Source organism: Colobus angolensis, unplaced genomic scaffold (genome assembly GCF_000951035.1).
Source record: "Colobus angolensis palliatus isolate OR3802 unplaced genomic scaffold, Cang.pa_1.0 Scaffold18, whole genome shotgun sequence".
NCBI lineage: Eukaryota > Metazoa > Chordata > Mammalia > Primates > Cercopithecidae > Colobus > Colobus angolensis.
In genome coordinates this window covers 5,765,331-5,782,733 of record NW_012114932.1, presented here as the reverse complement: position 1 = coordinate 5,782,733, position 17,403 = coordinate 5,765,331, and the positions used below count along the sequence as shown (strand labels likewise).

At 43.4% G+C, this 17,403-nt stretch overlaps 1 protein-coding gene across 1 annotated transcript in view; it reads right to left on the bottom strand.

Moving 5' to 3' along the window:
* Positions 1-196: 196 nt before the first annotated feature.
* The window catches only part of PRSS46 (protease, serine, 46), an 18,408-nt gene continuing 1,201 nt past the window's right edge, over positions 197-17,403 (bottom strand). The window contains exons 2-4 of the mRNA XM_011939225.1: positions 15,719-15,896; positions 15,290-15,549; positions 197-617 (exon numbers count right to left, since the gene is read on the bottom strand). Of these exons, the coding sequence (XP_011794615.1) occupies positions 613-617; positions 15,290-15,549; positions 15,719-15,896 (443 nt within the window). The 3' untranslated portion in view covers positions 197-612. The remainder of the gene's footprint in view (positions 618-15,289; positions 15,550-15,718; positions 15,897-17,403) is intronic.

Sequence of the window (17,403 nt, the reverse complement as noted above, 5' to 3'; positions counted from 1 at the left end):
GGGCTGCAGTCCCACATTTGGAAGAAGAGGGAGGGGAACAGTCTCCCAGGGTCACACAATAAGCACAAGACAGACATGGCATAAAGCTATCAGGGAAGGCTGAGCTTGAGAGAACAGCCAGGACTGCTTGGGGGTTAGGAAGGTTGTGAAGGGCTCTGACTGCAGTCAGGAAGAAAGATGATCACTTGAGTGGCTCAAAGTTCAAAAGCATCTTCATTGAACAACAGAAAGTAACAGTGGCTCTTACACCCTCCCCCTCACTCTGCCCTGCCATCCTATGCAACCTCTCCTCTCCACTTCTGAGGGTAGAACAGAGGGGAGGGAGAAGCAGCCTCCAGGAGGGACTGTCCTTGAAACACTGCTCACAGGAGCCACAGGGAGCCCAAGGAGCCCAGCAGAATGTAGCCAGTGAGGAAAACTGGGCACAGAAAGGCAGGGCCAGCCCTACTGATGAACCTCATGTCAGCGACCTCAGTACTGATCCATTGGGTGAAGCGGGCAGTGCTGGTGTAGATACCTGGGAAGTGGCGCTGGCCACAGCTAAAGCTCCAGCTCACCACTCCTATCTGAATCCAGGTCTTGTTCATTTGGCAGACAAGGGAGCTGCCAGAGTCAACCTGTAGAGAAAAGGAGGGAGGGCATAAGCATGACAGCAGGAGGGCATCCCTGGCCTGAGCCCGCCCTTCAGGATGAGCTCTGTGACACATAAGCTCTGCACCGGACCACGCCAGCCTCTGTCTTCATTTTCCTGCTAACTCTGACCCTAACTCCCCATCCCCTCCTCTGCCTTCCGCTTAAATCCTGGTGGGCCTCCAAGGCGTTGCCTTTGATCTTTTTCTTTCCTGAAATCCTGCTTGCAGAGTGAGCTGTTTGAAATCCAAACCCATTCTCCTCTTTTTGTGCAAACATGGGTTTACAGATAAGAATACTGTTTACAATAACATATATCAAAAGGTCATAGCTGTTATTTCTGCTGATAGTGGGCTTCTTAATGATTTTTTAAAACTTTCTTTACACTCTTCTGTAATGTCGGAAAATTTTACAAATCAGAAAAACCACTCAATTGTATTTATTTTTAAAACATAATGAACACCAAGATTTACAGGACATAATCTAATGAAGAATGCAAAAGACACTTAAGGAAAAAAGTAACAAACTGTGCCTAAGAACATAAAAAAACCTACATCAGTGTACAGATATACTGTTGTTCAAAGCTGAGACAACTTAAAACAATGTGAAAATGTCAATTCTCAGCATTTGGCTTCCTGCAGTATGGAAGACAAGATACCCTAACCAACCTTATTGCTAAAGATACCTACAAATGTGAGGGTTTTTTTTAAATTATGATTTTAAATGCATGAGTAAGCTAGCAAGAAAATAAAGACTCTTCAGAGTCCAAAACCGAAATGAGGGTTAGAATATAGAGATGTCAGCAGAGCCCAGAAGACAGCTTTTGTCCCAAGGCCCTTTGTCAAACCCAGCAAAACTGAGCTTCAGTTTTCGTAGCCTTGTTCATGGGTTCAGGAGACAAAAGACAAAAACCCAGGGCCTAACTAAGGGGAGGAGCCTCAGAGTAGACACCCTACGAAAAGTTATACCTTCAAAAAATGACCACACCCTCACAGTGAGGGTGAACTGGAAGCACTCTCGTATGAACTCATAACATGACTTCACACTGGGTGGTTCAAAAAATCTGAGCCAAGGATGGATGTGGTTTAAAGTGGTGCTGGGATATTCACAATAGCAAAGACATGGAATTAGCCTAAATACCCATCAATGATAGACTGGATAAAGAACATGTGGTACATATATACTGTGGAATACTATGCAGCCATAATAAAGAACACAATCATGTCCTTTGCAGGGACGTGGTTGGAGCTGGAGGCCATTATCCTTGGCAACCTAACGCAGGAACAGAAAACCAAACACCGCATGTTCTCACTTATAAGCGGAGCTAAATGATAAGAACTCATAAACACAAAGAAGGGAACAGACACTGGAGCCTACTTGACGGGGGAGGGTAGGAGAAGGGAGAGGATCAAGAAAAACAGCTAATAGGTACTAGACTCAAAACTTGGGTGATGAAATAATCTGCACACAAACCCTTATGACACAAGTTTACCTGTGTAACAAACCTGAACTTGTACCCCTGAACTTAAAAGTTAAAAATAAGTAAATAAATAAAGTGATGCTGGGTTGGTCGTACCTGCAGGCACCTGGCTGAAGCAAATGTAGATTCTGTCTGGAGGAACCTATCTTTCAAGCCACACTTTAGAGTAGTCCTACAATTAACACTCTAAGGAGCATGTCCCCGCTACTCAAAACATTGCACACCACACAAGGAAGTTGAGGCACCGTGAGCAAATGTCAGCCAGCAAAATAACTGGGAGCAGGCAGAGCCTTTGAGGCTTGAGATACAGGAATGACCACAGGGATGCTTTAACATGCCTGTGAGGGCACTCTGTCTTAGGTTTGCTGGTGGGTACATGGATGTTTCTAATGTCATTCTTTATTCTCCATGTATGTTTTATAAATATCCTTTTGTCTATTCAATACAGAGTAAAAGCAATTAAAAATCATAACAATGTCAATTCTCCTTACATTAATCTCTCAAAGCAATTCCAATTAAAAAGCCAGCAGGGTGCCGGGCGCGGTGGCTCAAGCCTGTAATCCCAGCACTTTGGGAGGCCGAGACGGGCGGATCACAAGGTCAGGAGATCGAGACCATCCTGAGTAACACAGTGAAACCCCGTCTCTACTGAAAAAATACAAAACACTAGCCGGGCGAGGTGGCGGGCGCCTGTAGTCCCAGCTACTCGGGAGGCTGAGGCAGGAGAATGGCGTGAACCCGGGAGGCGGAGCTTGCAGTGAGCTGAGATCCGGCCACTGCACTCCAGCCTGGGCGACAGAGCGAGACTCCGTCTCAAAAAAAAAAAAAAAGCCGGCAGGGTTTTCTCAGGAACTTGACAATCTGATTCTAAAATTGATATTGAAGGATAATAGTCCTTAAATTCTAGGATGGTTTTGAGAAAGGAGAGAAAATTGGAGAGTCAGGTTGGGGGCAGATTTGACCTACCAGATAGTTACACATATTTTAAAGCTATAATTATAGAAATAGTGGGGTACTGGCATAGACACAAAAAAAAAAGCCCAGTGAGGGCCGTGGAGAGCCTGTAACCTGATGCCTACCCAGGAGGACACTTGACACACTTTACACAAAGCATCACGTCTGCGGGAAATGAGAGCTCTGCAGTAGATGGTGGCAACATTGGCTCACCAGAAGGAGAAAGGAAGTTGTATCCTACCGTAACAAAACTTCAGAGGAATTAAAACTCTGATTGTGAAAAGTAAAAATGATAAAGCTAATTAAAACATATAGGACCAGCACAGTGGCTCACACCTGTAATCCCAACACTCTGGGAGGCCAAGGTAGGAGGATCACTCGAGCCCAGGAGTTCAAGACCAGCCTGGTCAACATAGTGAGACTCTATCTTCACAAAAATAAAATTAGCCAGGCATGGTGGCACATACCTTAGTCCCTGCTACTCTGGAGGCTAAGGCGGGAGGATTGCTTGAGCCCAGGATTTCCAGGCTGTAGTGAGCCATGATCATGCCACTGCCTTCCAGCCTGGACAACAGAGCCAGACCCTGTCTCTAAAATAAAAAATAAAACCGAAACCAAAATGCATATAGGACCATGTTTTTATGACTTGGGATGAAGCATATTTTTAAAAATAAGATTCAAAACCCACAAACCGCTGGGTGCAGTGGCTCACACGGGTAATCCCACCGCTTTGGGAGGCTGGGGTGGGAGGATCGCTCGAGCCCAGGAGTTCAAGATCAGGCTAGGCAACATAGTGACACCCCATGACTACAAAAAATTTAAAAACTAGTTACTCAGGAGGCTGAGGTGGGAGGATCGCTTGAGCCCAGGTTGAGGCTACAGTGAACCATATCACGCCACTGCACTCTAGCCTAGGTAACAGAGCAAGACTCTGTCTCAAAAAAAAAACAAAAAACAAAAAACAAAACTCACAAACCTGAAGAAATGTGTTAGGCTTGATTACATCAAAACTAAGGTTATCTGTTCAGTAAAGCATACCAAATCTCACTGAAGATTGATGAATTAAGATAGGGCTCTGTCCAAAACCAACCAGAGGTCAATATTGAACATATCTAAAGAGCTCTTGAAAATAACAAGCAGAGTGAGTTGGGGGGAGATGTGAGGCTTCCATGGCCTCACCATGGAGATTAGGCCAGGCCAGCTGCCCGATCTCCTGGCAGGGGAGGGAACGCTATCCTCAGGAGCACCAGAGATTGGGGGATGGGGGCTCCTGAAGTGAGGTTTAAATTTAAATAGAAACTTTTAATGGGACAAGGCATTTCATAACTGAAAGTGACTCAAAATTATGAACTCTGCCCAAAATGACATTTGGGGAAGGAAGGAATATTTGACGTAGGATATGTGGGGGCAATTATTTGAAAGAATAAAACCATTTAATGTGAATACCTTAACAAATTCAGATGCCTCAGTAAACAATTACAGGAGGAGATATGCAGCACAATATATTTTATACCAACTAAACACATACAGCAACACTATGCATTCTTCAAAGACACAGATATCTTTAATTACACTTTATTATGATTATGATTATGATTATTTGAGATGGAGTCTTGCTCTGTCACCCAGGCTGGAGTGCAGTGGCATGATCTCGGCTCACTGCAACCTCCACCGGGTTCAAGCGATTCTCCTGTCTCAGCCTCCCGAGTAACTGGGATTACAGGCACCTGCCACCACGCCCAGCTAATTTTTATATTTTTAATAGAGACGGGGTTTTGCCATGTTGGCCAAGCTGGTCTCGAACTCCTGACCTCAGGTGATCCACCCACCTTGGCCTCCCAAAGTGCTGGGATCACAGGCATGAGCCACCGTGCCTGGCCTAATTACACATATTAGACAGATTTGAGTTGATGTTCTTTTGCGGGGAAGGGCAAATGGAAGATGAAGGAGAAAATGAAGCCAGTGATAATCACACCAGCAATGATAGCGTGAGGACCCTTGCCTGCGATAAGACTGATGGGACTGTAGGGGCCCATAGAAAGCAAGAACATGAGAGAAGGAGAGAGAGAGAGATCCACTGTAGGTAAGCAATCTCACCTCAGTGAAATAAAACCAGAGTTCAGAAACAAAATGTGAGTCACTTCATCAACAGAAAAAATAACTTTCAAAACGTTAAAGTAAAAACAAAATCTACAATTAGAATGTAGAGTAATGAGAACGTCACATATTGCACAGGATGTGGGCCTAACCTGCACACAGATTGTCCTGGTCTAAAGTACTTTTAATATCAAACAAGAGAGAATAAAAATAAATTATTTGTTATTATCGTCAATTATCACTGCACATTCAGCTCAAGACACTTGAAAAGGAAAAATAAAGACAAAAAGAGGACAGTTCATGTGTTACAAAGCAGAAAAATCATAGACTTGAGAAATAAAAATCAGTCGCTTATTCTTAAAAAACAACAAGGCTGGGCACAGTGGCTCACGTCTGTAATCCCAGCACTTTGGGAGACTAAGGCAGGAGGATTACTTGAGCTCAGGAGTTTCAGACCAGCCTGGGCAAAACAGTGAAATCCTGTCTCTACAAGAAATTTAAAAAACTAGCTGGGCATAGTGGCACATGCCTGTAGTCCCAGCTTCTCAGGAGGCTGAGGCAGAAGGATTGCTTGAGGCCGTGAGTTCAAGGTAACAGTGAGCTATGATCACAGCACTGCACTCTCACCTGGGCAACAGAGTGAGACCCTGTTTCAAACAAAACAACAACAAGAACAACAAAACAGATAAGCACTTTGTGACTCTTACCAAGCAAAACAGAAAGAGAAGGAAAAATGGAAACACTTCATGGTTTGAGTAGAAAAGAAACTAGAACACATCCAGGGAAAATACACTTTCTCAGAATCTCAAGACTGTTGACAATTTCCTCTTTGTGGATTTACACTCTGGATGAAATGACCTTTTTCTATGAAACAGAAATCATTTAAACAAATTTAAAGAGTGACAGAAAGCCCGACAAGTCCAATAACTATGGGCAAAACAACTTAAAATATTCCCCAAGAGCAACCACTCAAAGGAAAACAGGCCTATGTGGTTTCATAGGCAACTGCTATCCAGCGTTCAAGGAGGAGATAATTTGTGTTATTTCAAATGTTCCAGAACATGAACAAATATTTTTCAAGTGAAGCATCGTCCTGATACTATCATTTGACAAAGGGGTGCCTTTCTCTGCATACCTTAAAGTGGAGCCCAGCATCACTGGAGGAAAAAGTAAAAAGGTTGTGTGCATTGTGCTGTGCGGACTGTGCCACGTGGTACTATTTGTTCCCGGGGGGCCCAGACCTTTCTTAAGCTCAGTGTTATCCATGTCTGGCCCAGAGCCCAGCATACGGTGTCTGTTGAATGAATAAATAAATGAAAGCATGCTCCACAAAAAGATATTAGGAATCTGAATCCAACAGATGAATGAAACAAAAGTACACCATAAGCAGGGAGGAATGATCCTGGAATGCAGGGCGCATGGACGTGAGGAATCTGTTCAGGGAACAGACTCGGCATCCTGAAAGCAGAGTCAGAAAACACATGTATAAAGGAGAACGTTCTTTCCTGAAATCAAATGCCGTAGCCACACAGAAAGGAATAACTCTCCCCTCAACAGATGACAGGCCAAATTGGCACCATGGCATGCTTCAGGGTAAAGTGTAAGAAGCACTTCCATGAATATGGGCAGTGAGAGAAAACACAGCTATGACTCTAGGTTGTTTTGGGGAGAAAGGGGGACTCAAAACAATGAAAAAAGTAAAACACAAATAAAAGAGAAAGAGGTGAAATCATTACTAATTACAAGTCATATGAACGTAGGCCTAGAAAGCCCAAGAGTCCACTAAAAATTCTTCGATATGATAAAAGAGTCAAGCAAGATGAACTCCCAGATGTCTTCAACAAGAGAAGGAGTCTGGAGGATGGAAATGAAGAAAGCGAAAATGCAGGAAGTCTCTGGCCCCCTGCTAAGGAGGCTGTAGACACTGATTAACTACGTGATAATTCAATTTTAAATATATATGTGGAAAATAAGAGGTGACCAATAGCAGAAGGAAATGTACATACGTAACTTCTAAACCGCTAGAGGATAAAAGTAGAGTGAAGAAAAAAAATCAAACCAAAATGTAAGGTGAGGGAACAAAAAAAAAATCCCCAATCTTCTTGGTAAATAGATTAAAAAACAATCTCTCAGATGTGTTGAAAAATAATGGCAGCCAACTTTGTGTTGTTTACAAGAGATACATCTAAAACTAAATGACACACTGTCTCGTGGGAAATAATAATTTTTCTGGAATACTGTTCTGAACATTTGCAATTACACAAGAAAAATAAATGAGGAAGACTTACAGGATTTTATTTTAGGAAAGAACGCTCAGCTTTATAAATGTGTTTTCTGACTGTATGCTCTAACTCAATTTGCAGTCAGTTCCCTGAACAGATTCCTCATGCCATGTACATACACATTGGCAGGTGGTATGTCTGTGGCCCACTCAATTGAAGAGAATCAGCTAGGTCCAGGAAGGTTGCTGATTACAAAGTAAATACACAAAAATCTAAAATAAAAAACAGAAAATACGACAAAAGAAAATATACCAGCCTGGGCACAATGGCTCATGTAATCCCAACACTTTGGGAGGCTGAGGAGGGCGGATTACCTGAGGTCAGGAGTTCAAGACCAGCCTGACCAACATAGTGGAACTCTATCTCTATTAAAAATAACAAAAATTAGCTGGGCATGGTGGCACACATCTGTAATCCCAGGTACTCGGGAGACTGAGACAGGAGAGTCGCTCGAACCCAGGAGTCGGAGGTTGCAGTGAGCTGAGATCGTGCTACTGCACTGTAGCCTGGGGCCACAGAGCGAGACTCTGTCTGAAAATAATGAATTCATTATATATATATACACACACACACCACTCACAATAAGGACATAATATATAATATTTAGGAATAGACTCAGGAAGCAGCATGCAGTAACTATATGGAGAAAGCTACAAACTCCTGCTCTACAGACATAAAGAAATAGAGCAAAATAAAAAGTCTTTATTTCCCTAAAAGGATCTATTAATTTCACCAAAATCCCCATGTGATTTTCTTTTTGACAACTTTATTCTAAGACTGTGGAAAGGAACGTGGGAGAACAGCAGGTAAATTCTTTAAAAGATGGAGAATGAAAGAGAACTTGCATTACCACATAAAAAAGAATTCTAAAGCTACAATAATTTTCAAAGTGGTGGTAGCATAGAGATGTAAATGGTAGGAAGACACCAAAATAGGGTGGGAATTTAGAATACGATAAAGGGGGCATTTCTGATTCATAGCCAAAAAAAAAAAAAAAAAACAAGTATTCAACAAAATATTTTTATATAACAGGCTACCCATTTGGAGAAAAATAATACTGCATTTCCTCTCTCAATCATCCAGATGAAAAAAAATTTTAAGTATTTAAAGAAAAGAAATAGAAAATGATGAGTAAATAATTTTATAATCTTAGGATAGGAAAGGTATTTCTTTGTTGTTGTTGTTGTTTGAGTCTCGCTCTGTCGCCCAGGCTGGAGTGCAGTGGCGCGATCTCGGCTCACTGCAAGCTCCGCCTCCCGGGTTCACGCCATTCTCCTGCCTCAGCCTCCTGAGTAGCTGGGACTACAGGCGCCCGCCACCTCGCCCGGCTAGTTTTGGTGTTTTTAGTAGAGACGGGGTTTCACCATGTTAGCCAGGATGGTCTCCATCTCCCGACCTCGTGATCCGCCCACCTCGGCCTCCCAAAGTGCTGGGATTACAGGCCTGAGCCACTGCACCCGGCCAGGATAGGAGGAAAAAAAAACCCTAAAATCATGGAGGAAAATAATGATAGATATAAACACATAAAAATTTTACATAACCTTATGGGAAAAAAAAAAAAACGTACACCAGAAAAAAGGGTAAGTGAGGTACAAATACGGTAAAATATTGTAAAGCATTTTACAATGGGTTAAAACTTCCAGTACCCAAGTTTTGGGGTAAATTTGTGTTCTGAAATAATTTAAGACTTTCAGAAAAGTTGCAAGTATAATATTTTACCCAGATTCACTAATTTTGATGTTTTACCGTATGTTTTATGTTATGTCTCCAAATGTATGTATACATATACACGTATATATAAATGCTTACGAGCCATTAGAAATTAAGCTGAAAAAGACACATTGCTCCTTTACCACTAGTTACTACAGAATAGAATATCCAGAGTTTTTATAAATCAACAAAAACAAAAGTAGTTTAATAGACGAACATGGGCAAAGGACATGGAAAAGTGTAAATGGTACACTAAAAGAAGCAAGCATTTTATTTGGACTTCCTTTGTTCTTTTAAAATTGATTTAGAAGGTGAGTTTTTTCCTTGACCCTAGGTAAAACCTTTTTGCCTACGGTGAACATTTTGCCTACGGTGGTTAACGTAATCGCAATTGCCATGATTATGCCAAGTGTCATATGCACATCTCACTTCAGAAATCAGAATATTCATTTCCATGTAATAATCACAATGTTAGACATGATTTAAAGTAAAACTTCTCCCCATTGGCATCAGGGCTTTGGCAAGTAGGAGGCTTCCCTCCCTCTAGCTTCCACTCCTCCTACCCCCATCTTACTAACCTGATCTTCCTAACCTGCCAGGGTAACAGCAGCAGAGTGAGGGGGAAAGAACTGTCTTAACGCCCCCCAACTCTCCCCTCTAAGCCACTGTGAGCTCCCTGAGCCTGGACGGATTTAGAGCTGACTGTCCCCCTCCCTTGAGGGGTATGCATCAGGCTTTCTGAGTGATCCTGCGGGTACCACTCCCAGTAGGCTTGCAGTGTGGAACAAGCACCCCCAGCCTGCTCATCCCTGTCCCCTCAAAGGGAGAAAGGTGAGCTCATAGATGCAGTTCTCTCCAGAGAAATTCTCCTCGCAAAATCACCTCCAACCCTACCCTCTGGACCCTTTGATACAGACATGTAACCAAATATCAGTCACACAACTCTCTTTGAATTCTGATACTGTATTTTGATATCTTTATTGAAACTTCCTACTTATCCTATTACACAAGCAATTTACAGAATTTCTCAATGTCATAAAATTGAAACAAAAACATGATATAAGTTTTAGTCTACCAAAAGGACAAAAGTTAAAATAAAAATAATACCTAATTCTGGTGATGATGCAGGAAAAGTCATTTATCTACTGTTGGTGTTAATATAAATGGATTAAATCTTTGAGAGGCTAATTTGCAAATATCTATTGAAATTTTAAATATATATACAACTGATTTTGGCCGGGCGCGGTGGCTCAAGCCTGTAATCCCAGCACTTTGGGAGGCCGAGACGGGCGGATCACGAGGTCAGGAGATCGAGACCATCCTGGCTAACACAGTGAAACCCCGTCTCTACTAAAAAATGCAAAAAAACTAGCCGGGCGAGGTGGCGGGCGCCTGTGGTCCCAGCTACTCCGGAGGCTGAGGCAGGAGAATGGCGTAAACCCGGGAGGCGCAGCTTGCAGTGAGCCGAGGTCCGGCCACTGCACCCCAGCCTGGGCGACAGAGCGAGACTCCGTCTCAAAAATAAATAAATAAATATATATACAACTGATTTTGTAATTACACTTCTAAAAATTTATTGTAGATAAATGTTTGAACAAATGTGAAAAGGTATTCAATTTTTTTATTCTGGAATAGTAAAAAAAATATTGAAATGAGCTCAAATATCTGTCAGTAGAAGAATGGTTAAGTAGATTGTGGCATAGCCGTATGAGAAAGTTATTATTCATCAGTTAAGGAAGATGGAACATATTTATATGTATAGACATAGAAAGGAGTCCAAGATATCTTTTAAGTAAAAATTTAAAAGTTGGAGAATAAAACTATATAACAGTCCTTTATTAAAAATCAAAACCAGAGGCCGGGCGCGGTGGCTCACACCTGTAATCCCAGCACTTTTGGAGGCCGAAGTGGGTGGATCACCTGAGGTCAGGAGTTTGAGACCAGCCTGACCAACATGGTGAAATCCTATCTCTACTAAAAATACAAATTAACTGGGCTTGGTGGCGCATGTAATCCCAGCTACTTGGGAGGCTGAGGCAGGAGAATCACTTGAACCCAGGAGGCAGAAGTGCAGTGAGCCAAGATCGTGACATTGCACTGCACTCTGGGCAACAAGGGCAAAACTCAGTCTCAAAAAAAAAGAAAAAAAAAAACAAAAATTAGCCAGGCATCATGGCAAGTGCCTGTAATCCCAGCTACTTGGGAGGCTGAGGCAGGAGAATCACTTGAACCCAGGAGGCAGAAGTGCAGTGAGCCAAGATCGTGACATTGCACTCCATTCTGGGCAACAAGGGCAAAACTCAGTCTCAAAAAAAAAGAAAAAAAAAAACAAAACCCAAAAAAAAGAGCTAATGTAGAATTTTATATGTATAGAAAGAAGTGTTAGGAAAATAAACCAAACAATTTAGTGTAGAAATTCCTAGGTAATTTGATTATAGGAAAGTCTCATTTTCTAATTTTGCACTTATGTATCACTTTTTAAACAAAATGTGTGCATTTTTTTCAAAATCACAGAACATATTTTAAAATAAACTAGTGATGATGGAATCACAACAGTGAAAATTTAAGAGATGAATACAAAGTTCAAACCAAAAGTGATTTTATGATCTTAAATGCTTTCAACACAAAACTAGAAAGAGTAAACCTTCTCAGCATATTCCATATAATTGATACCACTTTAGAACTAATTTTAAGACAAGGAAACTGAGGTGGAAATCAATAACAAAAAAACATGCACAGGTCAAAATAAAATCAAAATAGAAATTTTATAAAATATTGTGGCATGAAACTAAAGCCATATTTAGAGGGAAATATGTAGCCTCAAAAATTTGTATGGAGAAGGAAGAAAGAACAAAAGTAAATTATGTAAGTGTCCAACTGAAAAAAACTACCCCTTATGTTTACACAACCTTGATATATGAGAGAGGTAGGGACAGCTAGTGCAGGAGATGACTTTTTCAATAAATAGCATTAGGAGAATTGGTAGTCCACATGAGAAGCATGAGAAGATAAATAAAAATAGATTCCTATGTTACACCATTCCTAAAATGAATGCCACATGGTTTCAATACGTGAAAACCAAAATTTCCAAACTCTGAGGAAAAAAATACAGGAGAATGTCTTTTTGACCTTGGGAAAAGGAATGATTAAATAAGACACAAAAAATCATAAATCAGAGACATGATATATTTGACTAAAATAAAACCTAAATTGCTGTTCAGCAAAGGACAGTACAAACAAAATAAAAAGATAAGTGGAAAACTGGGAGAAGATTTTGCAGTATACACAATGAACGCAGAATTGTATCCAGAATATTAAAAAATAAAAAAATGAAAAAAGGCAAACAATAGTAAAATGTCCAAAGTATATGAATAAGTGATTCATAGAAGAGGAATCACAAATAGTGAATAAGCATAAGAACCGCACAGCCACATTAGTAACTGGGGACATGCACATTACAACCGCAACGGGTACTATTTCCCATCCATCGGAATGGAAAACATTTTACAGTCTGACAGTACCAAACACTGGCAAGAAATGGAGCAACGAACTCTCAAATACTGTTGTTAGAATATAAATTAATACAATCACTTTGGAAAACAGTTTGACCATGACTATTAAAGATGAAGGTAAATAAAGCCTATGACCCAGCACTCCTGTGCAGATACATCTTGCTGAGAAATTGTGGAACATGTACATAGGGAGATGTGTGTGAGAATACTTAGAGCAGCAGCAGAGTTTGTGATATGAAAAAATTGGAAACTCCTTCAATGTTAATAAACAAGAGCTTGGGTAAATTGTGGCATACTCACAAAAGAGAATATTGTAGAGCAGTTAATGCATAAAACCTGCATGTATCCATAAGAATAAATCTCAAAACCAACGCTGAATAGAAGGTGCAAGTGGCACGTGGCAGAAGTCTTCATTCTATGCTTGCAGAATGAATGTCACTTATGCAAAACAGGTTCTGCCCACACATGACCCACATCTGGGCACGTAGCTGATGCTCAGAAGTGGTAAACTAACCTGAGAAGGACTGCCATCGCTACCTTCATTGTGGACAGGGACAAGAGTATTTCACCCTTATTTTACAGGCTAAATAAAAGCCCAGGGGAGGGAGATTTTCTTTTCTTTTGTTATTTTACTTTAAGTTTCAGATACATGTGCAGAAGATGCAAGCTTGTTATATAGGTATAGTGTGCCATGGTGGTTGGCTGCACCCATCAACCCATGATCTAGGTCTTAAGCCCCACATGCGTTAGGTATTTGTCCTAATGCTATCCCTCCCCATGCCCCCGACCCCCGACAGGCCTTGGTGTGTGTTGTCCCCCTCCCTGAGTCCATGTGTTCTCACTGTGCAACTCCCACTTATGAGTGAGAATATGCAGTGGTTAGGTTTCTGTTCCCGTTGTTAGTTTGCTGAAGATGATGACTTCCAGCTTCATCCATGTCCCTGGAAAGGACATAATCTCCTTCTTTTTATGGCTGCGTAGTATTCCATGGTATATATGTACTACATTTTCTTTATCCAGTCTATCATTGATGGCTATTTGGGTTGGTTCTATGTCTTTTCTATTGTAAATAGTGCTGCAATAAACATACGTGTGCATGTGTTTTGTTTTGTTTTGTTTTTTTGTTTTTTGTTTGTTTGTTTTTTGTTTTGAGACAGAGTCTCACTCTGTCACCCAGGCTGGAGTGCAGTAGCACAATCTCGGCTCACTGCAACCTCCACCTCCTGAGTTCAAGCAATTCTCCTGCCTTAGCCTCCCAAGTAGCAGGGATGACAGGTGTGCGCCACCATGCCCAGCTAATTTTTGTATTTTTAGTAGAGACAAGGTTTCACCATGTTGGCCAGGCTGGTCTCCATCTCTTGACCTCGTGATCTGTCTACCTCAGCCTCCCAGGCATGTTTCTTTATAGTAGAATGATTTTTATTACTTTGGGTATATACCCAGTAATGGGATTGCTGGATCAAATGGTATTTAAAAAGTCAAGAAACAGTAGATACTGGCGAGGCTGTGGAGAAATAGGAACACTTTTACACTGTTGGTGGGAATGTAAATTAGTTCAGCCATTGGGGAAGACAGTGTGGCGATGCCTCAAGGATCTAGAACCAGGAGATTTTCATGAGGGGTCCCAGTGCCGTGTGAAAAGAAAATGCATGACTCGTGAAAGCCTTCTCCTGCCCCACTCCACACGCTCCGCACCTGACAAGTGTCCAAGCCCCATTCAGGGCGGGCACACAGCAGATCATTCCCGATGAAGCTCTTCTTGTCCTTCCAGAAGAGGAATTGGTACCGCTGTCTGCAGATGTCATTGTTCACGATCCTCACAGCCACCTCGTGAAGACTGTAGGGAGTACTTGGGGTCACTGAGGAAACAGAGAGCCAGCCTTGTCATCCCCTCAGCTTTTCGGCACATCTCCATCACAGAGTTGTCCATATTTGCTAAGGTGGGAGGGAGGGCCATTTCCTGGGATGGTGATTGATAAAGGCCCCAGCCCACAGTCTAACTTTTGAAAAAGCCCAGCTCATTAAAAAAGACTACACAAAAGTGTCCCAGGGGGCTTGGAGTGATATCCAGGCACCAAAGGACAAGAGGGGATTTCTCCAGTAATTCAGGTTCTATGAGGGTGAAGAGCTGAGCTCTGCCTTATGGCCACCGGCAAGATGCCAAGACCCTAGAGTCCCCAGATGGCACCCCCTGGAAAGAGGCCCCCACAAAGTCTCCCAGATTCTAGGACCCAAGGAGAGCACCAACAGGGGCCAGAACTCCAGGAATTTGGGGGTACCTCAGGATAACCAGCAAACAAGATGGATAGAGAAGCCTCAATACCTCAGTATGTCCTGAGATCGTGGCCCTCATGCCATTAATGGGAACTCCATTAATAACCAAGAATTCACTTCCTGCAATGCTGCAGGGTAAGCACTTGGCATTTCATTTAACTTCACTTTGGGAACTGAGGTCCCTGCAGGCCACATGTGTCTTTTACACTGGAGCACTGGGTCTATCTTTGTATCAAGAGGTCGGGAAATGTTTGCTGTCTGAGTGAATGAGCGAATAAAGGAATGAATGAAGGAGCCCGCTGTGTTCTGAAGAGGCTAGTGTCCTGTAACCTCTGCCGGCCTTCACTCACCTTTTTTCCCTGTAGTTCCCCAGCCGATTACCCAGCACATGCTTCCAATGGATGGCTTGAATTTGATGTTAGGGAGGCAGACGGGCTGGACGAGGGGGTTCCACGAGATGGAGTCCCTGAGCTTTAGGAGGGCAATGTCCTGAGACACAAGATTGCTGAAATCCTTATGAATCGTCATGCGAGTGAGTGGGAGTTGAGTGCCGTTTTCTGGGAGCTGGTGGACTCCCACCATCACGGAGTACAGGCTGGGGTCCTTGGATCTGCAGGACCATGGGTAGGAGGCAGGTCGCCAATGGTAAGGCCATAAGTAAGGGAGGAGATGGGCCCTGAGCTCAGGACCACCCAGCCAGGCCCCCTGCTCCCAGATCCCTAGATTCACCAGGGACCCCCAAGGCCAGAAAGCAAAGTCCCCAGGCCCCGCTGACTGACCTCTGCAAGCAGTGCGCAGCCGTGAGGACCCACTGGTGGTGGATGAGGGAGCCACTGCAGATGTATGTGCCCAGGAACAGGATGCTCACCTGCCATGGCCACTTGCCTACCTCTACCAGCTTCCCCTTCACCACCCTGCAGGACACGTTGGTCTGACCGCAGGCCTGGAGCCAGGGCCCTGAGGAAAGAGGATCTCAGGCAGCAAAGGGCAGCCCTCACACCCCTGGACACAGCAGATTTGAGACAGAGAGAGCCACCTTCCAGCCCTGTCATAAGCAGCCACTGCCACGTGCACATGTGGGAAGGGGCTTTTTCCACTGCCTCAAAACTGGCAACCAGCTGGGCACAGTGGCTCACACCTATAATCCCCATGGCTCTGACCCATGGCCACCTGCAAGGTGCCAAGACCCTAGAGCCTCAAGAAGGCACCCCCTGGAAAGCAGGGCCCCACAAAGCCTCCCAGATTCTAGGACCCAAGGAGAGCACCAACAAGGGCCAGAACTCCAGGAATTCGGGGGTACCTCAGAATAACCAGCAAACAAGATGGATAGAGAAGCACTCTGGGAAGCCAAGGTGGGTAGATCACTTGAGGTCAGGAGTTCAAGACCAGACTGGCCAATATGATGAAACCCCAGCTCTACTAAAAATACAAAAATTAGCCTGGCATGGTGGCACATGCCTGTAATCCCAGCTACTCAGGAGGCTGAGGCAGAAGAATCACTCGAACCTGGAAGGTGGAGGTTGCAGTGAGCCGAGATCACACCACTGCACTCCAGCCTGGGTGACAGAGCCAGACTCCATCTCAAAAAAAAAAAAAAAAGGGCAACCAAAGGCCAGGGTCAGCAGGAGGTGCCCCCTATTCTAGAGTTCCCAAACAATGAGGACGAGACAACGCCTCCTGGGCTTGTTATAAGCCATCAGCCAGGACTCATCCCTGCCCATAGTTTACATAGATGGTTGGGGGAGAGAAGCAGAAGAGCGAATCACTGCAGGAGTGAGCTGCCAGCCAGGGGATTGGTGATGGGGCACAAGTTGGCCAGGCTGCCTGTCCCCAGTGAACAGTAATGTCACACTGCACTGCTCCAGGGGCCACCCATGTGGCCGTGTGAGGAAGTGAGTAGAGATGCGTGTCCATTCCCTCCTTGACTTTCCCTGGCCCCACCAGCAGGGGTGAGAAGAGAGCAGGCTGCACTGAACCAGGTATGAGAAGGAGATTTTAAATGGGTCCAGTCTGGATTGGTACAGGTACTTACTAACTAAACATCACAAAGGATAAGAAAGGGAGAAAGTCACACCAGTCATCACAGAGCTCTGGAAAGCCCAGGAGGGAGGATGGCTTGAGGCCAGGAGTTCGAGGCCAGCCTAAGTAACACAGTGAGATCTTGTTTCTACAAAAGCAAAATTAATCAGGTGTGGTGGTGCACACCTGTAGTCCCAGCTACTCAGGAGACTGAGGCAGGAGGATCACTTGAGCCCAGGAGTTCAAGGCTACAGTGAACTAGGATTGCACCCTCCATTCCAGCCTGGGTGACAAAGCAAGATCCTGTCTCTAACACATTTTTAATTTCTTTTTTAATATGGAATATGCTTCACGAAGTTGTATGTCATCCTCTTTCCGCCGCCAAAGAGTCTACGGAACACAGGTATTGAATTCTGGCTGCGGCACTCACAAACCACCGAAGCTC